The sequence below is a fragment of the Mauremys mutica genome, chromosome 6, assembly GCF_020497125.1.
Source record: "Mauremys mutica isolate MM-2020 ecotype Southern chromosome 6, ASM2049712v1, whole genome shotgun sequence".
Lineage (NCBI taxonomy): Eukaryota > Metazoa > Chordata > Testudines > Geoemydidae > Mauremys > Mauremys mutica.
Window position 1 is genome coordinate 76025971 of NC_059077.1, and position 26297 is coordinate 76052267.

At 41.3% G+C, this 26297-nt stretch overlaps 1 protein-coding gene across 1 annotated transcript; it reads right to left on the bottom strand.

Moving 5' to 3' along the window:
- Window positions 1-1897: 1897 nt before the first annotated feature.
- ALDH7A1 (aldehyde dehydrogenase 7 family member A1) lies at window positions 1898-26297 on the bottom strand. The gene is made up of 18 exons (XM_045021655.1): window positions 26075-26297; window positions 25443-25496; window positions 23783-23848; window positions 21015-21095; window positions 18454-18577; window positions 17211-17343; window positions 16527-16571; window positions 15382-15459; window positions 13986-14083; window positions 12939-12980; window positions 10610-10704; window positions 8954-9038; window positions 8585-8691; window positions 7211-7327; window positions 6564-6661; window positions 6314-6387; window positions 3537-3612; window positions 1898-2394 (listed from the first exon to the last, which is right to left on the bottom strand). Exons 1-18 carry the CDS (start codon window positions 26264-26266, stop codon window positions 2340-2342), a joined length of 1620 nt encoding a protein of 539 aa, XP_044877590.1. The 5' UTR covers window positions 26267-26297; the 3' UTR covers window positions 1898-2339.

Consider the following 26297-nt stretch of genomic DNA (forward strand, 5'->3'; position numbering starts at 1 on the left):
GCAAGTGTCTTCTCTTCAAGGTCATTTCATAGTAAATGATACTGTATTAAGAAATTAATTATTGACCACGTCGTAACATTTGCAATTAACTGATGTTTCACATTCAATAGTAATTAAGTTTATGCACCAGCAGAAGCCACCAACAGCAGTTGCATTATATGGCAAGCTGCATTATGTAGCTCACTAGCAGCTCTAGAACATATACTTCATAAATATTCAAACTGGCTTTCTCCGGGTGCAACAATCAAATGGCAGTTAATGCAGTTTAGTCTGAACTTATCTGACTTATTAATTGACCATATATACTGCTGCTATAGGCATCTAATCTATGGCACAAGTATCCATGCCAAAAACTACCCCACCATCATTTACACCCTCCCCAGACCAGCTTCAACAAAAACCACTCTGGTGACCAAATCAGAGATGTCCAGTTAACCATTTTTACAGAGCTGCTAGAATCACCCACGGGTAGCAGTAGTCGTCTAAGGACCTGATGAAAGTGTGTTAAAATACAACCAGTCACACACTGAAGGATTGAACTGTAATTCCAGATCAAATTCTAGCAACTACACTAACAACATGAGCTTTGATCTCATGATTTGTGAGATCAGCAAACGTCTAGATGGAATTATAGTCCCAATAACGTGCAGGTGCTTGTTACTTATTCTCTATAAAGTAGATAAATGGTGGCAATAGTCAGCAGTAAACAAGGGTAGCTGCAGAGGTGCTCGAAACTGAGAATTTCCCTGAAGTCTCTGCAAGAACTAAGGAGCATCAAGAAGGGGAAACAGCTTAATCATGTAATGACTAGTGATCCATCTGCTGCTGGAGGACTGGGTGTTCTAGTTTTGAATGTCTCAAGCGATGCACTTCTATGTCTCTACAAAGACTATGTCCTATTTTAAATACCAGTCAGTTTACAATCAAAGGCTGGACATTCAAAAATGTTCAGCATTGGCCTAGGTCTGCTAAAATTCCCATTGACTTCTCTTGTAGCCGAGTCAGGTCAGCTTCCAGCTCTTTAGAAAGTGCCACCCAAAAGACTTCCCATGCTACGGAATTATCAAGTATTTTAAGTTAATAATCTATCCTTTGTTTTACATAAAAAATTATTACATGCTACGAAGAGACTCAGCTAGTGCTGCAATAAGCAGGATTGTGACATTTGTAGCCAATCTCATGTGATAGTGCATGATCTATGTTGTGGCCCTGGGCTAAAGCCCAAATTGAACACATCAGCATGTTCTGCAATTATGGAATCCTCTGCATGGAGGTTTGGGGAGAAAAACTGTGTATATTATAACACTGACCAGATTACCACCAACCCAGTGCCTGTTTGGCCCACGATATGCTCAGCACAGGATTGGGAAAAGGGGACCATTTTACAGCCACCTTTGAACCTCTTTGATTGTAGGTCTAGCTCCCATCTGACCCCCTCAGGGTTGCTGTAATTTACCAGGGGCCATTATGGCTGTTGAGCATATCTGGAGTGCAATAGCACCCTGTTTTTCCCCAACAAACCCCTCTTCCCTGGGGACTCCTCCTTCCCTAAGGATATTCCCCAGCACCTGGTCTATGGCTTCTTTATGCTGGTTGAGTGGCACAAAAGGAACATAACACAAAGGATAATCTGGCCCCATGACTCAATCCCCAGTTGCCAACTGGAGCAGCCCAGAGTACAGGAGCAGGAACCATTTCCCACGATCTTATCTTCTCTGTCCCGGTACAAGGGATGGGGTCCTCCTTGTTGACTGACAGCAAGGAATATCAAATGGTCCATCCAGCCCAAGGGCACTTCTGATACTGAACTATCAGCAGGGAGAAAATGGGGCCAGTAAGTCGAAGAGTCCTAGCCCTAAGTCAGTCATGGAAAAAAAAAAATCAGAAGCATCATGAGTCTCTGAAATGTGCTTTTATTTATATATTTAAGAGGGGATCAGCAGCCCCTGTACTACAGTCCCTGATATGGGACAAGATATTGGTTAAACACTGAACATGCATTTCTGAAGCATGGATCTAACAACCACACCCACAGCAAGGTCAGTGTTTGGACAAGGGCACAGAAATTCTGCTGATGCTGCAGCACATAGAAAAGGCATTGTAAAATTCTGCAGGCCACTTTAATGCAATGCAAAACCCCTCCCTCCAAATTTACTTTTCAGAACTGAAATAAGAATTTGATGCAAAATATAACAATTGGCTTTCTGACATAGCAGTACTGTAGCTGCTGCGTTTATTTTGGTGCAGTATAGTTTCAAATCATTATCTCAGTCAAAGGTTAGAAAGTGCATGGCTCTGAAATGTCAGGAGTTTTCAGGATACCCCCTTTCACAAGGTTGTTACTGAAACTTGATTCCTTGAGCCAAAGGCAAATCCTTGCTGTAGTTGATTGTACTGAAAGAGAAACAAGAAGAATTTAGGAAATAGACTTGATCATTGAAATCAATTACAAGAACTGTTTCATGTATACAAGCCTTCCTTAAAGCATTTGCCAGTTTGTTTTAAATTAAAAAGCATGGCAAAAAGTCATTTTTACCAATCTCTACAGTGTAAAAACTGGGCAGCACAGGAGGATTGCATCCCCTCCCTAACTACCTCCTCTTCACCAGACTGAAGATATAATCCTCCATTTGTCTCCAACCAAGAGTGTTGAGGCAGACTGATGTCTTTCAAATTACTTCTACTACTGAAAACAACTTCTACTTCCTAGTCTATACTATGTGTAGGGTAACCAGATAGCAACTGTGAAAAACGGGACGGGGGTGGGGGGTAGTAGGCTCCTATATAAGAAAAAATCCCCCAAAACGGGTCTGTCCCTTTAAAAATGGGACATCTGGTCACCCTATGTGGCCCTCTGCATACAGAAGCAAGGATGTTAGTTATTGGCATACATATGGTTCAGGACAGTGTGTGTCAATAGTCGCCCAGTAAAAATGGACATTCATAGAAATTAAGTATTTACCTAAATACTTGCCACTGTCACTAGTGGCCTTACTCTCTGTAGAGGCAACCTCACAGATTTCCTTACAAATCAGAGCAATTATATTTTACTCAAACAAGTTCAAGATCAGGAAGATTGAAACGAATATATTTAAAAATATAATTCCTTTTATAGATGTCAGGACTTTCCCCTCTTTTCCAAAAAGGATGGGTATCTAGATTTTTGGCCTTGTATTGGATGTTTTTAATACCCTACTTCCTTCTTGGATGAATATATCTCCTCCTTGTTCTTAAACAAAGGGCAGATTATACCTGTAATTGGTTATCTCCTGCTCTGTAATAATGAACTATTTGTTACAAAAATCTGTTGGTCTCTGTAGCTCTTTGGGCAGTCTAGCCAACAGACCACTGACCAATCTCTGAGACTGCTACTAGCTAGGAAGTTCCAGTAGTGTCCACACTACTGCTAAGGGACTATTCCTGCTGCCATGGGAAGTTAGCTTGTAAATCTTCCGTTGCAAGAGATCAACTTTAGCAAGTTTACCTGTGCAATTTTACATTGATTTGTATACAAATTATGTAAGCCTAGCTCTTACCAAGTGGACCTTCTCATGTACAGTTTCCACGAATCACTGCCAGATTCTCTTCCACCACCAGTGTGCTTTTCACCACCTTACCAAAAAAAAAAAAATTGTATTTACACTGCTGAGGGCTAGAAGCTCCTTTGTGGTTATTTTATGCTCCCACACTTCAACCAAAGTTATATTTGTACTGTGGGGAAGATTAGAGGTTTTTTTAAATAAGTTCAATTAAAACTCTCAGAGGTAAAAAAGCTCTTTTCCTTCCCCCACTTTACAAGAAAAACAGAGACCCACCTCCACATACTCAGGCTGAAAATGCTGGCCTTCACCCACTTTGTCTCACTGCCTTCCTATTGACAACTGTATTATGTGAATGGCTGGTTTTCACTGGAGAAAATAACTACGTAGTGTGAGAGAAATGCTATGGCAGTTTTATTTTGTTTTGTTACAGGATGGGGAGGTTTAGAAGAGAGACGTGCCAAAGGTGAATATATTTTTACAGCTCCCTTTAGGAAGAAGTTCACTAGCTGGCACGATTTGGAATCAAGTTTCAATAACAACATGCATAGCGGTTCTCTAAAAGCCATTTTCCTTATGCATGCAGCAATTGGAATTTTGGTTTTAATAGTTTGTGCTTTCGTCCCAGTGAGAGGTTGTTACCCTAAGCTATGAGATCTATTCTAACATACCCATCATCAAGGTATTTTGGGTTACCTTTCCTTCACAGCAATAAGTGTTCCATATGCTATCCTTTTATTAAATAAATATTTTTCTAAATGGAACAGAAAATTTGCCACTGGCCAAATTCTAGTCTCTGCTACACTGGCATAAATGCAGAGCAATAACATTGATTTCTGTAGATTTACAGTGAGGAAATTGGGCAGATTTTGGCCTTAAAAATCAAGTGGTCAGAAGACCTGAAATAAGCTATTCTTAAAGTGGCAATGCTGTGACTAGTCTTTACCAGAATCTATGCAAGAAGAAAATAGTATTCATAAGGGAAAAAAAACAAAAACGATGTTTGTTTTTAAAAATGGAATCTCAGGTTTATACCATAGGCCCCATTGCTGTAGGATATGATCATCTAAAAGTATCATAAGAACGGCCACATTGGTTCAGACCAACGGTCTGTCTAGCCCAGAATCCTGTCTTCTGACAGCGGCCAGTGCCAGATGCTTCAGATGGAATGAACAGATCAGGGCAATTATCGAATGATCCATGCTTTATAGTCCAGTCCCAGCTTCTGGCAGTTGAAGGTTTAGGGACATATAGAGCATGAAGTTGTGTCCCTGATCATTTAGGGTAATAGCCACGAATGGACCTATCCTTCATGAACTTATCTAATTCTTTTTTGAACCCAGTTGTACTTTTGGCCTTCACAACATCCCCTGGCAATGAGTTCCACAGGTTGACTGTGTGTTGGATGAAGAAGCGCTTCCTTATGTTTGTTCTAAACATAATTTCATTGGGTGACCTCTGGTTCTTGTGTTATGTGAAGGAGCAAACAACACTTCCTTATTCACTTTCTCCACACCATTCATGATTTTATAGATCTCTATCACATTCCTCCCCTCCCAAACATCTCTCTTCTAAGTTGAGCAGTCCCAGTCTTTTTAATCTCTCCTCATATGGAAGCTGTTCCATGACTCTGATCATTTTTGTTGCCCTTCATTGTATCTTTTCCAATTCTAATATCTTTTTTGAGATGGAGTGACCAGAACAGCACACAGTATTCAAGGTGTCAGCATACCACGGATTGGCATTATAATATTTTCTCTTTCATTATTGATCCTTTTCCTAATAGTTCCTAACATTGTTAACTTTTTTAACATCTGCTGTACACTGAGTGGATGTTTTCAGAGAACTATCCACAATGACATTAAGATCTTTCTTGTGTGGTAACAGCAAATTTAAATCCCATTTTGTATGTATAGTTGAGATAGTATATTTTCCAGTGTGCTTTACTTTGCATTTATCAGCAGTGAATTTTATCTGCCATTTGGCTGCCCAGTCACCCAGTTTTGACAGATCCCTTTGTAACTATTAGTAAAGTCCAAAGCTGACTGCCATTTTGAGTAATTTTGTATTGATTGTGAACTTTGCAACCTCATTGTTCACCCCTCTTTCAAATCATTTATGAATATGTTGAACAGCACTGGTCCTTGGAGGATCCTATTTACTTCTCTTCCCTGTGAGAACTGACCATTTATTTCTACTATTTTTCCTATATTTTAACCAGTTACTGATCCATGAGCGGACCTTTCCTCTTATCCCATGACTGCTTACTTTGCTTAAGAGCCTTTGGTGAGGGACCTTATCAAAGGCGTTCTGAAAGTCCAAGTACACTATACCAACTGGATCACCCTTGTCCACACGCTTGTTGACTCCCTCAGAGAATTCTTATAGATTGGTGAGGCATGATTTCTCTTTACAAAAGCCATATTGACTCTTCCCCAAAAAATCGTGTTCATCTATGTGTCTGATAATTCTTTTCTTTACTATAGTTTCAACCAATTTTCCCTGATACTGAAGTCAGGCTTACTGGCCTGTAATTGCCAGAATTGCCTCTGGAGCCTTTTTTTAAAATCAGTGTCACATTAGCTGTCCTCCAGTCATCTGGTACGGAGGCTAATTTACGTGATAGTTTACATACCAGAGTTAGTAGTTCTGCAATTTCATATTTCAGTTCCTTCAGAACCCGTGGGTGAATACCATCTGGGCCTGGTGACGTATTGCTATTAAATTTATCAATTTGTTCCAAAACATCAAGGTAGGAAATGTAATTAACATACCAAAAGCACCTCCAATTTCAGCCCCACTGGTTGGAATGTTGACATTTACAACACCACAGTCTGATCCCTTGGGCCTAAGAGCAAAGACAAGGTAGACAAACAATGTGAACTTCTGTAGTCACATGGTAAGGAAAAGAACCAGGTGTCTTCTCTAAAAGAGGCTTTAATGTTGAAGTAGTAATGTTTGACTAAGTGTTTGCAAATTAGACAATCCTGTGTTTTAGAAAGAGGAAAAATATAAGAGTTATACCCAAGCCAGCGGAAAATCCTGCCCAAATCCTTGGTGAAGATGCTGCTAGAAAGACCTTGTTTTACTTCATTATTCCAAGCAAAGACCTCTTCTTCTGTCTGGAAGGAATTACATAAGTAGTTATGCCAGGACTACTGAAGATAAGCAGTGACCACCACAAAAAGGTACCATGAAAAACAGAATGCTAACTTAAACTAGTGCCATGTTGCATCATGTTAATCACATGGCAAATAGCTGTACACCTAGTCACATATTAGCATGCCTGCACACACTGGTTGTACAGAAAGGCAATGACAAAGAGCTTCCCCCCTACCCACCCCCAATCTATGCAATAATCATCTACAGTCCTGTATAGACTACCATCTTTAAGCCTTGGTGCTTTTTAAATAAGATTATAAACATAAACAAGTCCTGAGCTATGCAGTTATGCCAGATACCCCTACAGTTAAGAATCATAATAATTGGCCAATAATACACCTAATTAGGACAGTTTCATGAACATGACACACACTTGGGAATACTTCTCTCATTCTCCCTCTCCCCCTTGCATGCTTCAATTTAACATACAGGGCATATGCACTTTTGAATAACACTGGACCAAAGCTCATTTCACTCCTCCTCCTGTTTTTGGTTGTTGTTTTTTTTACCTTGAATTTCAGCACATAAAGAATGGGGGCAAATGTCTCAGTGTGCACGATGGATGCATTATGGAGAAGGCCGGTCACAATTGTTGGTTCAACATAGTTACCAGGGCGATTTAGAACCTTCAAAACACACAAAAAAAGTGATAGCCAAGTTATTACTTCAGAAAAAAAAAAAGTGTTTGGCTTAGGAACTAGGTACACGTAGTGCATCCCATTCAGTAGTCTGGATGCAATAACTATATCTTGCAATGAGAAACAGAAAACCTTCCATGAGTAGCTAAACTGAACACACTGTACCAACTTCTACTTTGTAACACATCCAGAATAGAAGAGCAAAATGTACAGCATTACATATACAATTATACACACACAAAATCAAATTGCAAAGTGACCCTACAGACAGTAAACTTCCCTCTTCCCATATGTGTTGTGAATGGCAAGCAGGGAAGGTCACTTGGCTATGTTCTGAATGCACTGAAGGTGGAGACAAAGACTCAAAGACTTTAAGGCCAGAAAGGACGATCATGATCATCTAGTCAGATCTCCTGCACAGGACCTCATCCACCCACTTCTGTAATGGGACCCTAACCTCTGGCTGATTTACTGAAGTCCTCAAATCACAATTTAAAGACTTCAAGTTACGGAGAATCCACCATTTACCCTAGTTAAAACCAGCAAGTGACCCGTGCCCCACACTGCAGAGGAAGGCAAATTCCTTCCACCTCCAGGGTGTCTGCCAATCTGAACTAGGAAAAAATTCCTTCTCTACCCCAAATATGGTGATCAGTTAGACTCTGAGCATTTGGGCAAGACCCACCAGCCAGAAACCTGGGAAAGATATGGGTGTCAGGGAGGAGATTGCAATAATCCAAATTGAAGTCCTGGATAAGAGTTTATTATCCTGCTCCACGGAGATGCCTACATGACTCAGGATGTCCTTCAGAGCCCTAACTCCAGTGTTTCATTGAGAATGGGAGGCCAGGGTTTGGAGGAGAGGGGAGCTGCTTTTCTGTATGTGAAAATGTGAACTGCAATTAAACAACACAGGAATAAGGAAAGCAGGATTCTCTTTCCACAGATTGGGGAAAGTGCAAGAGACTTGTCCAGGGCCAGATACTGAGTTAGTGGCACAGCTGACATTGAACTCAGGATTTCATTTTCCCAGACTAACCTCAATTCTCTAAAACATGTTGCTTCAGACTTCAGGTCAAGCCATCCCCACCCACCATGTGTCGGACTTGATAGACTTACATATTTGAAGCTCCTGACAGCTTCATACAACCAGTCAGAATATGATCTGGGCTCTCCGTCACCCACCAATCTGTGGTCATTTTTCTGATGCTCTATTCTAACAGCCCAGATAGTAAAAACAATCACCTTCCCGCCATACACCACAGAGCCACCCTGCTGTTCGGCTTGTTCCACTGCATCAAGGAACATCATCACTGCTTGTTTAGTGTGGAGAGGCCCATACAGAGTGGTGGCTGAAAAGTAAAAACATATTACATATGGCATAGAAATCAAAGACATTATTTTAGGACAACTGTATACATTTCTAACATGCCTATCACCATGATAGCTGGGAAAATAGCCATTTAATATGTCCAAGATAAACAAAACAATTAGGATTAATTAGATTCCTCCTCCCTATTTCACAGCTCCTATTCTAACTGAAGCTAACTCAATCATTTTGTAATAGTCTTTTCCCTCCATAAGTAGGAGCAAATAAAAGAAAACCCTACTTACAATCCAATGGGTCGCCAATGCGAATCTGTGCATAGGCCTTAGCAAGTTTCTCCACCACCTCATCATGGATGCTTTCATGCAAGAACTAAATAGAGTCACAAGAGTTTTATGAAGCAGTTAGTAATATATCACAGCTGTTGAAATTTGCAGAACTTCATGTGTTGAGCTTTGGGCATCCCTGAAGAATAGGAGCTGTATAATCAACCTCAAGCTTTCAAAAAAAGCCTAAATAAGGCCTCAAAAATCATGAGACTGGCTTAAAAGCTATTCTCTTTTTTTTTTTTTTTTTTTTTTTTTTAGAAGAGAGTCTTAATTTGCCTTCTGGGTCTTCAGGGGACGCCCAGGTCACATTTTCAAAGCTTTTCTCCACAAGGTCTAAGCATATTTTTCCAAATGAAAAGTTGAGAATACACACACACACTACTATAACCTGGGGATTTTTAGGGAAAAAACCCTCCAAATATCATAAGACTCATGATAACATTGAGAGAGTTAGCAACAAAATGCCTGTTGAATCAGTCCCCAGTAATACTAAGAGAAGATAAATAGATTTAAAATCTAGTTAGCAACTCTGAAATATTTTTCTCACCCCATCCTACCCCGCTCACTGGACTGAAAATTGAAGACATGCAGCCCCTCTCACTACAAAAGTACTGAAATTTACAGTAGAGCCTTGCTAATCTTCACATTTCAGTCAGTTTTTAAAAAAAAAAACTGCTGCTCCCCATCTCAAGTGAACTTTGATATCAAGTTACTGTTGTGAAGTCTCATGCTAAGATTCAAGAGCTTACACAAAAATCCAGTACGTAAGCTATCAATTTAAAACAAATACAAGTCAAAATAAATGGTGAAAACACACTGATATATTATTCTTGTTTTGTTTGCTTATGGTTTAATTTGCAACATTAATTTACAATGGATTATAAATGTCTTTCTAAAGCTTCTATTGAGTTTGAGAAGAAGTTCCTCATACCAAAATTGCACTTTTTATAGTAGCTAAACAACTGACATCTGTAAGGCTGGTGCAAAACAGACTAGTTTTTATTTTTAATTTGGCTTTGAAGTCTGAAGTGTAATAATTAGATAAAATATTTGAGCGCTGAACACATTAGTTTTTAGTTGAAGTTCTACTGAACAAAACCATAATTTGAGCAGGAACTATTCATCTAAAAAGGGACATCAGTTAAATTAGACTCTAATATTTAAATTTTGTTAAAACAAGCTTTTACAAAAAAAATAGTAACAGAGATAGTCAAAACAATTTTAATACACTGGAAATTACTTATTTAAAAACTAAAGAAAAATCCCTATGTGCTATAATCCAAACACTGTACTACTTGCTGCACTACTTGCTAGAAGAAACTACAGTATATTTCAAATAAATGAAGATGACTGCCTTGGCAATGAAAGCAAAGTGAGATTCAATGAGTATAAAGGATGAGAAATGTTAGCATTTATGTTTTAGCGTGATTGGGTATTTTTAAACAACAAATGTAAGGAAATAGTTCTGAACTTAAATCATGATCCGCAGGTTAAGAGTAATTTTTCCTGTCCCACTGGCTCTAGATGCATTAGAAGTATGTTTTAAGAATACTCCTGTTCTCCTTCATACTGGATGATTTAACTATCCCAACTGTACAATACATATTTACTCACCAGCCTTCTGGCAGTTGTGCATCTCTGGCCTGCTGTCCCCACAGCAGCAAATAGAGCAGAAGGGATGACTAGGTTAAGATCTGCATCTTCAAACACTTAAAGAGGAATTGAACATCAAGGTGTAAGTTATTGGCTTCTGGTTCCAAGCCCCTCTAAATTCAGTGGACACAAATTAGTCAACATAGTAAACTATATTAGGCCTTTCAGGTAGCACTAGGAAAGAGGTGAATGAATAGTGTAGGTTAAGGGCACTTTAAAACTAGTTTCCTGTATGTATCTGGAATTAAGCACAAAGGTTTGGTTCTCCAGGCCACTTTGAACAAAGTTCCCCAAGCAACACAACTTGATTGTGAATCAAGAACTGCAACCAGCTTTCTGCATCCCTCCCCTCTCTATTCTGCTTGAGTGGAACCCAGATGGCCTGGCGAAATACCACCAAAGGGCAGTCAGATAGCATGGAGAATCAATGCCAAAGGGCACAACTGACTAATTCAGCAGACCCAGGGCAGCAAAAGAAAATAAAAAATCATGAAGCAGAAAAAGAAGTTTAAAAATTAAGATAGCTCAAACTGGTGTCATACTGGGGTTTGACTGTTCAAAAAGATTTCAGACAGATTAGCCAGCAGGAACTAGGTTTACAAGATTATTAAATAAAAGGCAAAAATGATCAGGCATCTTTTACCCTGTCACCTAAACAAGACCATGACAACAAAAGGCAGTATGTTTAAAACAACAGGAAGATAATCTATGCTACTTCCTGCCACAAGACATAGAAATAAAACTTAACACAAGTTTCAGAGGGATTTGATATCCATTAGCAAGATTGGAAATTCAACAACCAAAGAAGGCTAAAAGCGTGCAATAGAGGGGGAAAAGTATACCAGGACATCAAGTGTTAACTAGTGTGCATTTCTCCTGCCCCCATTAAGGTTATATCTACATAGCAGCAAGGAGGTACAATTGCCAGCTCAGGTAGTCATACATGTGTGAGCGTGAGCTAGTATGTTAATATCAGCGTGGCTGCAGTGGCACAAGCTGCAGCTCGGGTTAGCTGCTCAGGTACAATCTTGCCTGACCTGCTGGGTACAAACTCGAGTACCTACCCTGAACTGCAGCCCATGCTGCCATGGCCACACTGATCTTGTAGCACATTAGCTCAAGCAGAGGTAGCCCATGTATAGCTACCCGAGCTGCTCTCCAAGACCTTGATCCAACTCCCTAGAAGTCAATGGAAATGACTCACATCAACTTCAATGGGCACTAGATCAGGCTTTGAGATACTTAAATCTGAACTATACTACTGGACAACAAAGAGGGAAGTAGGTATTTTTCTTAAGAATGTTTTCCCAGAATTATATGCCTATTGGCTGGCACTTAAGTATAAATATATTCTAGAACACTAAAATCACCTACCCCCCCAATTAAAGCCATCCTTAAACATGGTCATCAAGTGATATAGTTTATATCCCATTATTTGAATATACCAGAAAAATAAATAAAACCACACCCCCAAGGCCCAATACATAGACAAATGTTTCTTGACTTTCACTTGTATTTTCCTAAATTAGTTTGTCCCTCACAATACTGCAACCCCAGAACAGCAGTGCGCTAGTACATAACAACCAGGATGGGAAAATGACCGTTCTAGACTTATCACCCAAGCAGAGTGCAATGCAAAAATAAATAAACCAAAGTTGGGAAAAGCAACAACGGGGAAAAATAAATTCAGAGATTACAGTTTTCAGTTAATAGAGAACAGCAGTAGTAGCTTTACTATTTTATAGGGTTTCTCAAGCTAAAAATTGAAGTCTTATGATCCAGTGTTTATGTTCAGCACAACCATGTGAAACACTTGGGTACAATTTATAATGCCCATCCCTCAATGCCAAGATCAGTGGCTGCCTGTTCAGCTTTTTAAGGGTGTTTTGTTCCACAGTGATCCCTCTGGCCAGTTAAGGAGAGGCACTGACATTCAAAAGGGATTTCCATCTAGTCCTTGACTGGAAGATGGTGACTAGGATGTAGAGCCTTGAGAGCTGGAAGGTAGAGGACTGCTCATGAGAAGGGAGGTATGTGTGGAGGGGGAGGGATCATTATTCACATATTATCTAGTCCTGATTCAGCAGGGTATTTCATGTGTTTCAAGTCAGGCAGTTGCCTAAGGAACTTATTAAATCTGGGCCTTCAGCTGTGATAACATTCACTGTATGCTAGGTACTTTCCATACACAGAAGACGACAATCCCTGATAAAAAGATTAGTCTACTATGAACGCAATATTAACATTAGAAGTAACTTGTATGAGAAGAGATTATTATATTGTGTATTACCAACAATGGCGTTGTTTCCACCAAGCTCTAACAGACTCCGTCCTGTTAAAATAAGTAAATAATAATGTGAGTTAAGAAGCTAGCTATGAGTAACAATCATAGACTGTCCCTGTACAGTGACTAATACCTTACTCCACGAATGCTCCCACTGAAACCAATGGTGCTACTCAAGGACTAAGGGTAACAAAGTCCAGCCTACAGTGAGAGTTTTTGCTTTAAATTAAAACAAACAAACAAAAACAAAAAACACTGAAGTAGTGCAGCGTGTGAAAGACATGGACAATGAGAGAGATGATAATGAAATCAAAGGGGGATCAGCAAGAAAAATTAGCACTTGTGCTTATTTTCCTGGCAAGTGTCCTAAATCTCTAAATGTGGAGGAAGGTATGGCCTTCCATTCTTTGATGAGCCCTTAATAGTGAAAGCTGCTGTGAATTCTATAGTTCAAATCAGGGAGTGACTGAAGAGAGTGAAAAATGCAACCCAAAATCCTCAAAGGGATCGAGGGATAGTGGCCCAAGGCTTTTGGTTTATATGGAGAATTGTCCATTGAAAAATATCTAGATGTTGACAACCGGGCATGGAGCCAGGATTCGGCAACACTTCTGCAGCAGAGGCAGATGTCCTGATGATAACACATCCTCCCCCTTTCTTTAAAAAAAAAGGGAAAAGATGAGGCAGCTACACTTGGGTCGGTAGAGGCAGTTACCCAAGGATCATTTTGTTGACCTCTCCCAGAAATCACTGCTGACCACAGTGGCATTACCACATACTAGACAAGAATCAGGTAGATTCAGAGAGGCCATCAAAAAACAATTTGCAGGCCCACTGAGTACAGCAGAGGCCAGATTTCAGAAGACTCTAAAAAAAGTCCAGGATTAGGCTAGAATTAGCAGAAATGCTGCTTCGCTGTTGCACTTGTAACACAAAAATTTTTGTTTTTTTTAAAAAGGCAACTGAGACAAGTTCTATTGTCGGAGTTCCCTCAGCCCCACTTCCTAAACAAACCAAACACTTAGAGGAAAAAGCAAAAATCTGCATACTTACCAAATCTCTCTTGAACCATAAGTGCCACCTGCTTGCCCACCTTAGTGCTGCCAGTGAAAGACAGCAGGTCCACTCTCTCATCTCTTGCCATTGCTGTGCTACATAAGAGAACACGACTATCCTCAAAAGTGTGTACAATTGGAGCAAGTTGACATGAGAAATGTGTTTCTTAATTATAACTAGGGCTATGATTTTGTCACAGAGGTCTCTGGAAGTCCTGGATTCCGTGACTTGAGCCCGCAGCGCCTGGGAGCTGCAGGGTCTCCTCACCACCCATGGTAGCTGGGAACTGCGGGGCCCAGAACTCCCAGCCATCGCAGGCAGTGGGGGGACCCTGCAGCTCCTAGGCCCTGCGGACTCAAGTCACGGAGGTCATGGGCGGTGGAGGGACCCCACAGCTTCCAGAAGAGCCCCCAGGGGTGGTGTGGGACCCCACAGCTCCCCATTTTGTCATGCACAAGATAGGTCACTGGCTTCTATGAATTTTTCTTTATTGCCCGTGACCTGTTTGTGATTTTTACTAAAAATATGCATGACAAAATCTTAGCTTTAATTATAACAAAAGGTTACATTTACGCCTTTGAAAGCCAGGAATACAAAACAGATTTAAAAGAATCAAGTCAGTGCCTAACTGGAATGCAACTCAAAGAAGCGTAAGTGCCAGAATAAGTGTCATGTTTCCGTGTCAGAGTCTAGTACTGTGCCATCTGCACTAACTCTGAAGTCTAACCCTGCCTACAGGAACAAAGTTTTAAGCACTTGTTTGCTGTTTGTACAGCACCATTAGCATGGCAACTAACCTAATGCTACCAGACCCATGCTATCAACTACAACTTGGGGTGTACTGCTGCCAAGGCTTTAGGCACTTTGTGGGCTCACATGCACCTCTATGGGAGTGAACATCCCCAACTGGCATGCCCATAAAGGCTGTTGGGGGAAGGGATATAGCAGGGACTATACCCAGGCTGTATTCTTTATGGCTATTCAGAGAGTTTGTTAGATGTGGCTACAAAGTAGGGAGAAAGGTGAAGAATAAGAGTTAAAAATGGGGACAAATCCCTCACCAAAACTAGAAGCTAGATTCACATTTTGTTATGTTTGTAGTAACATGGTTGTTCCAGCAATGGTCCATGGAATTATTAGTTACATATTTACAGCAGTGCCAGCAATGTGCTGGATGCCTTCCAGATAATCAAGATAGGATGTTTCCTGTGCTAAAGAGTTTATGGATAGACAGGCATGTCCAAGTTAGAGGCAAATAAAACAAGGTAGATTCAATTGGTTCTAAGTGTAGTACAAGGCTCAGAGAGAGCAAAGCTATTTTCAAACTAGACTATTCCCATAAGCCACCCTTCCGCCATTCCCTTCTCCACAAAATGCAAGAAGTTTTGCCTACCCGATATCTGCTCCACCACATATCAGGGAGCAGATTGCACCAGGCACTTTGTTATCCTCCAAAACTTTGGCTACTATCCTAGAAAAAAAGAGAAATTTCTTGAGAGGCTGGGATTTGAGAGATCTCAGTCAGATGCATGTGAGAAAAAAAAATCAGCAGTTACTATTTTCACTTTGTCACAAAAAAAATAAAAATAAAAAATTAAGAGTCTATCATCTGTATCAGGTGCACTGTTTATATATAAATATATTCTCCTCTCCTAAAAGATCTTTGTCCAGTGTAATAGTAAGGCTTATAACAAAATCCACATATTTAAAATATCGTGCATCTTCCAGGATGTAACTGGCAAAGAGAAGAGAGATGCGCATATAAAATCCCAATTATAGCATAATTCATAGTATTTCCTTTGGAAATTCAGTGGAATTATTCTCAGAAGTAGCATCTAGCATGGGGGGGAGGGGCAGGGGCATACTCTCAGGAATGAATAGTAGTATAAATATTGTAGTACTTTCATTACTTAAAACAGGCTAAAGTGCATACAAGCCATCTCCTCAATGTATTGATAGTGTCATCACAGGTGTCACCGAGTGGCATTATTACAGTTGTCCAAGGTTTTTTCTCTTTGCATGTGAGCAAGTTTTGATTCTTGGGAAGACATGCTGGCTTTTTAGTTTTGGATTTGGCCAGGTTCTATTTTGAGGCAACTTCAGGAGAGTGAGAACTGTGCATGCAGCAGGAGAGTTTGCCTCAAGAACTAACACTAATCAGAGCCTGAAGTTGCTTCCTGAAATCTAGGCATTGGTGTTGGGCTGAGGTTCCTGGAAGACGGAAGCATCAGCTGCTGTTTCACAGTCTCACTCAGAATTGGTACGTGCACAAACAAAACATGTTACACTTAGAACATCACGCAGACTCTCCATCATTGATTTCTCCTCCACTGAGAAGCTGAACTTTAAGATCCCAGACATCTGCTACTGCCCAGCTGAAGACTCAAAAAAGGGGCAACCAGGGGAACAAATTTATTCAATATACGTTGTTATTGTCTGTATGGCAGGGGAAGGAGACAAAGCCACTCTCATCCCAGCCACAAGATCTCAGAGACAAAGTGCAAAAGCAATTATATGTGCATATATTCCAAAACTTACTTTGTAACAGCTACGCTAATGAGGGACGTTGTAGGAGCACCTTTCCTTTAAAAAAAAAAAATGCAAAATCATTTTCATTCCCCAAAATACCATATGCAACTCTTGTAATATGCAAGGAATCAGAGTTAGAGGTATGGCACAGTAAGCTTAGCCAGACATTTTCAGATTTGAGTGTCTAATGCTAGATACTTAGGTGGAAGTGGCTCAATATTTAGAGGTGTTACGGATCCAGAACTTCTAGTTAAGTGAAGCTGAGCTACAGGTACCCAGAACCTTTGAAAATAAAATGACTTACTCGAATGCCTAGCTCTATATACCCAATTCTTAAACGTCAACCATATTCTCTATTATTTGTATGACAGTAGAGCCTAGAGGGCTCAGTATCTAATTGGGCTGTTACAGTCATTGTGCTAGATGCAGTATAGACATGAATTCCAAGACATCCCCTGCTTCAAAGAGCTTACAGTAATATAAGGTAGAATAGAGCTTTTAAGCAGGACTTGAAGCCAACCTAGAGATATCAGAAGTGAAGAGTTTGTAAATGTGGGATGAATAGCAGAGACCTGACATTTCAAATACAGCATTCCTTACATGCCTGAGAGTGGCCTTACAAACATAACTCTGCTATGATGAGCAAAGACTACCACTATCAGCATTTTAGTTTAAAGTATTTGAGCATCTTACCAGAGGCAAGCATTCCCACAGATCATTGCAATTGCATTATTCCAACCATACACTGCTACAGGGAAGTTAAACGCAGTGATAATTCCTACCAATCCCACAGGATTCCACTGTTCTATAAGGGCATGGCCAGGTCCTGAAAAATAAATAAATAAAATAAAAGACAAATTAGAGCAATTTGATTGTGTGTGTGTGTGTGTGTGTGTGCGTGACTGTTTTGCTCAATAAATAAAAAAAGAAAAGGCATGGACTGCAACAAATCTTCAGGATCTGAGACAGCCAAAGTTTGACGACTTCTGGGACCCATCTATTTTGTTTATCAGAAGTAGGTGGATAGTTTATCTTATCTTCTTTGCAGTGATGTGGGCAGAACTCAATTTATTACCTTTGTATTGGCAATTGTAGGGCATTTTTTAACACAATATAAGTTACTTGCTGGTAAATGCACCAGAATAGTTGCATAGTTATCAGAACAAAAACATAGCATAAGCTCTGCTGCATAATAGAGAGTATTTTTCTAATAACTGTTAGGACAGACACAAAAAAAGTCAATGCAGATAGCCTGCTAGGGAACAAGAGAGAGGTCAGTTTCAGCAAAATTGTATTAGAGCTGTCTTGGTGCATGGCAGTATCTTAATACATAGAAAGGGTGTTTACATTCCAGCTAGATGATCTGCTGAAACTGATTTCAATAATCCACAAGCCAGATATTTCCATCAATTAGCGTCATCTCATTTTTCGGCAGAACTTTAATAGCTTTAGTGAAGTCTATTTGTAGGAATTAATTACTCATACAATATATGCTGTGTTACAGTTGTACTCTACAGCATGCTGGTAAACTAGTTGTAAGGAATAATCATGTCAGTTGGATAATGAGGGAAACAAAAGTACAAGCATGTTTCTTGCTGACTCATCAATCTGCAAAATTTAATTGTCAACAGGTTTCCCATGTCTTAGTGCAAACTAGCTAGATTTTGCTGTACTCATTCTATACTTTGATTTAGCGACTCTGTTAATGGAGAGGAACTCAGTTCTTAGTTACTGTATGTATGTAGTTTCTAATTGAGACAAGAATGGATGCACTCTGTAGCACCAAAACAGGTCATCACATAGATCAAACAAGTCACAACAGCAGATACAGTAAACTGGTAACTTGCATAAATATATAATCCACAGTGCAGTAATGTAGAATGAGCTCCATTATATCCAGAACTTTATAAATACAAATTTTAATACACGTGCTTACTTTCTGAAGGCAAGACAGGTCCACCGATCATTCGGGACAAGCCAACAGCATAGTCACAGACGTCAATATATTCCTGAACTTCGCCAACACCCTCGACAAAAATCTTTCCCATCTCTAGTGAGACCTGACCACATTAAGAACACACAGGATCATTTTTTAGACTCACATACTTTAAGGCCAGAAGGGACCATCATAATCATTTAGTCTGACCTCCTACACATTGCAGGCCACAGAACTTCACTCCTGTAACAGACCCATAACCTCTGGCTGGAGTCTTCAAGTCATGATTTAAAGACTTCAAATTACGGAGAATCCACCATTTACACTAGTTTTAATCTGCAAGTGACCCAGGCCCCATGCTGCAGAGGAAGGCAAAAAAACCAAACCCCAGGGTCTCTCCAATCTGACCTGGCAGAAAATTTCTTCCCGACTCCAAATGTGGCGATCAGTTAGACCCTGAGCATGTGGGCAAGATTCTCCAGCCAAACATCTGAGAAAGAATTCTCTGTAGTAACTCAGAGCCTTTCCATCTAGTGTCTCATCACCAGCTGTTGGAGACACTGGGTGGTAGTAGTCACAGATCAGCTACTTGCCATAAATTTATCAATCTTGAAGTCAGTTAGGTTTTTTGCCCCCACTGCTCCCCTTGGAAGGCTGTTCCAGAAATTCACTCCTCTGATGTTCAAAATGTTCGTCTGATTTCAAGCCTAATCTTGTTAATGGCCAGTTTATATATTTTTGCTATAAGCTGGGGATTTACCAGTTGGAAGCAACAGAGAAGACACAGATGTATTGATTGATGGCAGGATGACTATGAGCTGCCAACCTGATGGGCACGTAAAAAGACTATTCAGTGCTATTCACCTTTCAATTCTCATATTAACCCCCATCTTCTCCAATGTAATGAATAATTTCCCATGTGGAACTGTATTGCTACTGCTACTGCTGCAGAGACACAACAGGCCAGGAGTCTGAGTTCTGGGTTCAAAGGGCAGCTTATCTTTATGGCCACTACGAGTCTGCACCACACTGCACTCAAGATCAGCCACACAAGGGGAAAGAGGTGCCCTCCTCTGTAACTAAGGGACGGATGTTGGAGGGGCACTTGAGCTTTTTTTTTTAAAATCCACCAACATTCATCTGTATCTGTAAAGGTGCTGGAGTGTTTTCTGGGTGAATTTCTGCCTCCCAAAAGGTTGATGGTGGGTTCACCAAAGGCAAGGAGTGGGAGTTTGAAACTACAGCAACCATAGATTTCAAGGGGGGTTCTAGTATTTTTTTCCCCTTATCAGATTGAGAACCATGTAATAACTTCATGCTTTAGCAATTCAGAGCTGCATCACATGCTGTCTCTAGCACATTTTTCAGACCTCTGTCTGTCCACACTAGGCAGGAAAACAGTACTCTGCGTAAACACAGAGGTACCTAGCACACTCATTCCCTAAAGGAAACTGCCTAATGGTCCAACAGCAGCAATCCTCCGACTTTTTATATCCTGCACCAGCACTTACTGAGATCCTTTCACAGACCTAAATCCCTCGTTCTCCACATCTTAGTTCTCACCATTTTTCAGATCACCAGAAAGAACCCATGTTGAAAAGCTCTGTATGAGAGGAAGTCTTCTTTCAGGATCATTCTAGTATCAATGCCCTGTCTCACAGAAAGGTGGGAAAGCAGCATGGTGACAATTGAGCATGGTAAAGGTCTTTGTTTGGAAAGAGGACAGTTTCAGAATCACATTTTTTCCTGTTTTGACAGGTGTGTTGAGGACAATGCTCTTAGGGGAAGGGGAGAAACTGGAGATGACAGCGTGACCAGGAGCCTAGTGTAGTTTTAAGACCATTTGTGAATTAGAGGTATGATTTTTTTCAAGTGCTAGCTCCCGATTCCATTTAAGTCACTGAGAATTTGATGACTGGCTCCAATGGGAGCCAGCAGAGTTAGACTAATTCTGAACACCTTTGAAAACCCCATCCTACATTTATTAATTCATAAATATTTGTGGCCCACTTCCAGTAAACAAAATGTCTTAAAAAACTGAAGCAGTGCTTCCCACACAAGACACAAGTTACAACAAATACAGCTTTGTGAACTGGTACAAGAAGGAAGGAAGAAGGGACAGTGGAGGCAAAAGAAAAATATTGATCGAATTCTGATAGGATGACCAGATGTCCCAATTTTATAGGGATAGTCCTGATTTGGGGGGCTTTTTCTTATATAGGCACCTATTACCCCCCCACTCTCTGTCCCGATTTTTTACACTTGCTATCTGGTCACACTAAATTCTGAGCCTGAGAATTGTGATGTCATCACTTTAAAACTCTAAGGTGAAGTGGCATTATTTTTAAAATAGGGCACCAAAAATGCAGACTTCCTTTTTTTTAAAAAAAAAAGTTAACTAAATCTTATTTGTTACCACAGATCATTAGTGGAAACCAAAAAGTATTTAGAAGTTATTAAGACTAACAATTTCTCACTTAATTACACAGAGCTACATTAAAACCAGAGTCAAACATAATTTTGACTTTTTCAAATATGTACACGTTTCTCTGGACACTTACCAAGCTTCCCAGATCTTTGATTTTCTTTCTCAAGGCATCGCCAATCTGCCTCACTATTTCTCCACGTTTAGGTGCAGGAACCTAGACAAAAAAAAAAATTATTTTTTTTTTTTGTAAAGAAACTGATTCAGAGACTAAACTGCACCTTCTGCTACAGGCACATGCAGCCAGGCCACTATTTACATCAAGGGAAGAAGCAGCCAGTTACTGTACCTTTGTCCTCTCTCCTCCCACTGACTACAGTGGGATACTCATATTTAATGTTAGGCTGAATTCTTGCTGAATCAGGGCCTCAAATAGAACTGCTCATGGGAATAAGGGTTTGCGGGTTCTGGTGCTAAGACACCATCATTGGCTGAATGCAGACTTCAAATTACTGTTCCCCTTATCCTAGTCCAGTATAGGATATATGAAATGTGGACCATTTTCAAACAAATATGAGGGACCTGTCAGAAAGTAAATTCCTCACATACCACGCTCACTATGCATTTTTACTGCCCTCCTTTGTAGGCCAGCCAGCCCTGATTTCACATAGTGAATTGTGAATATCTTGCTAGAGCCCAATGTATAATGTACTTACATGGCAGAGCAGTTGGCAACACAATTCCCTATTTTAAGAGATGTCTTAAGCTAAACTGTCCAAAAAAAGAAGCCATCTAATCCTTTTGGTTGCAAAAACAACCTTCAAGAAGTGAGCTTTATGTAATCACTCCAGTAATATCTACCAGAGTCTGCAGACAGGCTGAAACTATAGTACTGTTGATATTAATGGAAACAATTCATGCTCAGCTGCTTATCGATTCTGAAGCCTACTATGAATATTTTAAACGTTAACCTTGTTAACTATATTTCACTGCTGATAATTTCAGCAGAAAGAAAGCTGATGAGCCAAATTCTCAACTAGCATAAATATGCTGATGTACACTAGCCAAGAATTTGGCCTGATACATCCAACAATGATGGATAAATATATTATTATTGGGCTAAGAACAGCTATTTTCTCTAAAAGGTTTCTGGGGTGAGAAAAATAATAAATTGCAATATCCATCTTTCCCAAAATTAAAAAGTTACCCAAGGGGAAAGAAGATTAGTGCCTTCCCCATTACCACAGTGATCAACTGCCCTGCTAGATATAAAACCTCCTCCATGGACAGCTTCAGGGTGGCGGGAGAGGACAAACCAACCAAACAAGAAACATCTCTCTGACAGACACACACACCTTTTTCTTACTTAGGCCTGGTCTACACTGGGGGGAGAGGGGTGTCGATGTAAGATACGCAACTTCAGCTACGGGAATAGCGTAGCTAAAGTTGATGTATCTTATTTCGACTTCTCTCCCATCCTCACGGCGCGGGATCGACAGCTGCAGCTCCCCCGTCGACTCCGCTTCTGCCGCTCACCCTGGTGGAGTTCCGGAGTCGACGGGAGCGCGTTTGGGGATCGATATATCGCGTCTAGATGAGACGTGATAGATCGATCCCTAATAGATCGATCGCTACCCACTGATCCGGCAGGTAGTCTGCATGTACCCTTAGTTTTAAAGACTTCTAGCTTCCTTCCACTCTCTACAACAGCTTCTATAGTACAAAAACGCATTACAATACAAATGTCTGTGGCACACTGAAAGTTTGGAGACACATTTAAATGGTTTGCATTTTATATCAAATGAACACATTGGACCTGGAGGGCAGTGAGGGCTTGGAAAAGGTGCTGTATGATTATGAGGTCCTTGCCGCGCAATTTAGGTTTAAGGTATCATATAGGACAGAGGTGGGCAAACTACAGCCTGTGGCCCACATCCAGCCCATGGGACCGTCCCGCCCGGCCCCAAAGCTACCCCTTGCCCCTCCCAAGCTGTTCCCCCTCCCCCACAGCCTCAGCTCACTCCGCCGCCGGCGCAATGCTCTGGGCAGCAGGGCTGCGAGCTTCTGGGGCAGCGCAACTGCAGAGCCCGGCCTGACCCAGTGCTCTGCGCTGCACATTGGCAACAGCATGGCTGGCTCCAGCTGGGTGGTGCGGCTGTAGCCCCGCCAGCCATTGGTGCTCCAGGCAGCGCGGTAAGGGGGCAGGGAGTGGGGGAACGGGGTTGGATAGAAGGCAGGGGAGTTCGGGGGGTGGTCAGAGGGCAGGGGTGTGGATAGGGGTCAGGGCGGCCAGAGGGCGGGGAACAGAGGGGTTGAAAGGGGCGAGGGGTCCCGTGGCAGCAGTTGGGGGGGTTGGATGGGGTGATGGGGGGCAGTCAGGGGCAGAGGTTCCGGGGGCAGTCAGGGGAGAGGGAGAAGGGATGGTTGGATGGGGCAGAGGTCCCAGGGGGGCAGTCAGGAATGAGAGGGGGGCTTGGATGGGCCAACAGGGGGCAGTCAGGGACAGGGTTTCCTGGGGAAGTCAGGGGACAGGGAGAAGGGCTGGTTGGATGGGGCAGGGGTCCTGAGGGAGGGGAGGGCATCAGGAATGAGAGGAGGGGTCGGATGGGACAGTGAAGGGCCATCAGGGGACAGGGTGTGGGCAGGGGTGGATGGGGCAGGAGTCCAGGGGGGACGGGACATATAGGGGGTGGAGGCCAGGCCACGACCCCCTCCCCTAACTGGCCCTCCATACAATTTCCAAAGCCCGATGCAGCCCTCAGGCCAAAAAATTTGCCCGTCCTTGGTATAGGACATGGGGTCTTGATTAAGTCTCTAACAGAAAAGGGTAATTTTGTGGTTTCAGGGGTCCTTATCTGCTGTAGAGACACTTTCAAAAATATGAATAATCATTTGTCAACTTACATCTGCCCATATTTTCCATGCCTCTTTAGCTTTCTTTATTGTTTCTTCATAGTCCTCCAAGGTGGCCTAAATGAACAAAGATTTAAGGCGGGGGGAGGAGGGGGGGGGACACAAAACACAAAAGTCACTTTGCTACTGGTTCCTTGAAGCTGAAATACAGAAGAGGCAGTGAGCATGACTCAAGCAGAATGGATTTTCTGTGGACGGTGCCGAATTGGGAGGAATCATTCTTTAGGAAAGTTATAGTCTAAGCTACTGTGTTCACAGTGTGACATGCTGGTTTCTAACTATGCTGACAAGATAGTTGCTAGAAATAAAATTTAAATTGGAAAATTAATATCATAAACAAAGATATGGGGAACATATCTACTATCCTAGCCAAAGTTTACAGTTTAAATAAAGTTTTCCTTCAGCTGTATTCCCTTTGGGAAAAAAATCATGGGAATACACATAGCCCATTTAGTGACATTTTGCTTTATTATTGTAAATCCCACTATTATTATTACTATTTTTATTTTGTATTAAAAGTATTGCAGAATATCTACCCTCCCAGCTTCACTCCTTTGTACCCAGCCCATCCACACTGGATCTATGAAGCCTGAAACCCATGGAGGGTGGGCGAATAAAGAGAATAGGCTAACAAGCCCTCTCTCCCCCATGCTATATGTCCTCCATCTGGATCTACTGGTTTGTGCTCACCTCACCTATGGGACCAGAAGGGCAGCATTTGAGCATAAGGGTATGTCTACACTGAAAGAAAAAAAGAGTGGAGAGGGTCATCTTAACTAGGGTTAGGTAACCCACGTTAGCTAACCCAGATTAAAACAGTAGCGGAAACAAAGCAACTCTGATTTTTAACTTGGGTTAACAAGAGTTAAAGCCTAAGGGAAACTTGGGTTGAACTCGAGCTGTGAACCTGAGTTAGCTGAGCTGCTGTCTTCACTGATATTTTAACCAGAGCTAACCTATGTTAAGAATACCCTGTTTTTCTTTTCCCCACAATATAGACATACATTTTTTAATGTTGTTTTTGTAATAAAGGGGGTAGAAATTTAGTTAAGCACCACAGCACGGAAGTTGTCCAAACTATATTATGCACAGGTTGACCAGTGAAATTGTGAAGACTCTTGTTCCATGTCATTGTTGCTATGCAGTGAAACCATGAAGAGAAATGTCAGTTTCAGATACTTGGATGAGAAAGTTATGAACAGAAGAAACAGGCACTAGAGCTAGTCACAAAATGGGGGATGTAAGGGAAGCTCCTAACTCCTTAAAAAAGATTATGGGAAGGGAGAGTAGCAGAAACTCCTCCTTTTCTGTAGCACCCCCAAGACTAGAGAGAGACTGAATAGCAAAATTGTTACCTTCCCTCCAAAAGACAGGCAGGAGGTTGGGAAGGGAGAGAGAGACCATTGCAGCCACCCAAGAGCTTCACATTTACCAACCAGCCACCTGATTGCCAGACTAATATGGGTAGAGGACCCAGAGACAGCAACTTGATCAGAATTTCATCTCCCTCTCCTTCCTAGCAGCTGGGGTGGAGGACTGGCCTTCTCACCAGGGTGTTGGACTTTATTTTCCAAATTAGCCTTTGGCTACCATGTGCCTTTTTTGATCCCTTGCTCTAAGTAGGCACCAGAAAGATAAAAGACAAACTTACCTGTCGCACACTTGCTATTGGCTCAGCATTAGCTGGGCAATATGTTGTCACAATCTAAAGAGAGAATATTTTACAATCAGGTTAGAAATATGCACAACTAGGGGGAAATGGTGGTGTGTATTGGATGGAGAGGGTATGATACCTAGGGTATTAAGACACAGTGTTTTTTTATGCAAAAAGGAATAAGTAATAATGCAAACACATACAAAAAATATAATAAACACAAAGCGTGTCAGAAAAAAATACACCACTCAAGGAGCAACAAGATAACATCGCCCTACAAAGGAGGCAAGCCAAATAATGCATACAGAAAGCTGGAGCCTAAAGAGATTGCCACATACAAACTTGTGGTTATTCAACCCTAGTGACTATTAACTTCAGAGAGCCTATAACGGGGGATGGGGCAGACAAACATTTCTACTTTGCTCTCCCACTGAAAATTCTTTTGCACAAAACCAATAGCTTTATAGCTGTCCGACTGCAACATAGTTAACAAGTTTCTTCCTTTTTTCGGCAGCATATTGATTTCAGGCGCCTCCAGCTTTTAGCAGCAGCTCGGTTGGCCTAATCCAGAAAGTCAGCAACTCTTAATCAGTGCCACTGGTTCAGGGTTCCTCGAGCTACAAACCTACCTCTCCTCTTCCTCCCCAGATCCCATTATACACGCCTTCGTTTTCTTCTTTCAGTCCCAGGTCTTTCAACCACGCATACTGGGGCTGATTGATCAGCAAAGTAGACATAAATGCAGCAGTCCTCTTACAAGATGCTAAAATGCTCTTCCTCAGTAAAACGTGTCTGGAGAGAGCAAAGCTTAGCCGCAGCATAATGAACAGAAGCTGTATTACAAGCAGCCAA

Coding starts and splice junctions, on each gene's coding strand:
- ALDH7A1 (XM_045021655.1), bottom strand. CDS start 26,266: ATGCTGCGGCTAAGCTTTGCTCTCTCCAGACACGTTTTACTGAGGAAG. Junction 15,460..16,526: donor ATTAGCGTAGCTGTTACAAA/GTAAGTTTTGGA, acceptor CTTTTTTTCTAG/GATAGTAGCCAAAGTTTTGG. Junction 2,395..3,536: donor TACATGAGAAGGTCCACTTG/GTAAGAGCTAGG, acceptor TTTCTCTTTCAG/TACAATCAACTACAGCAAGG.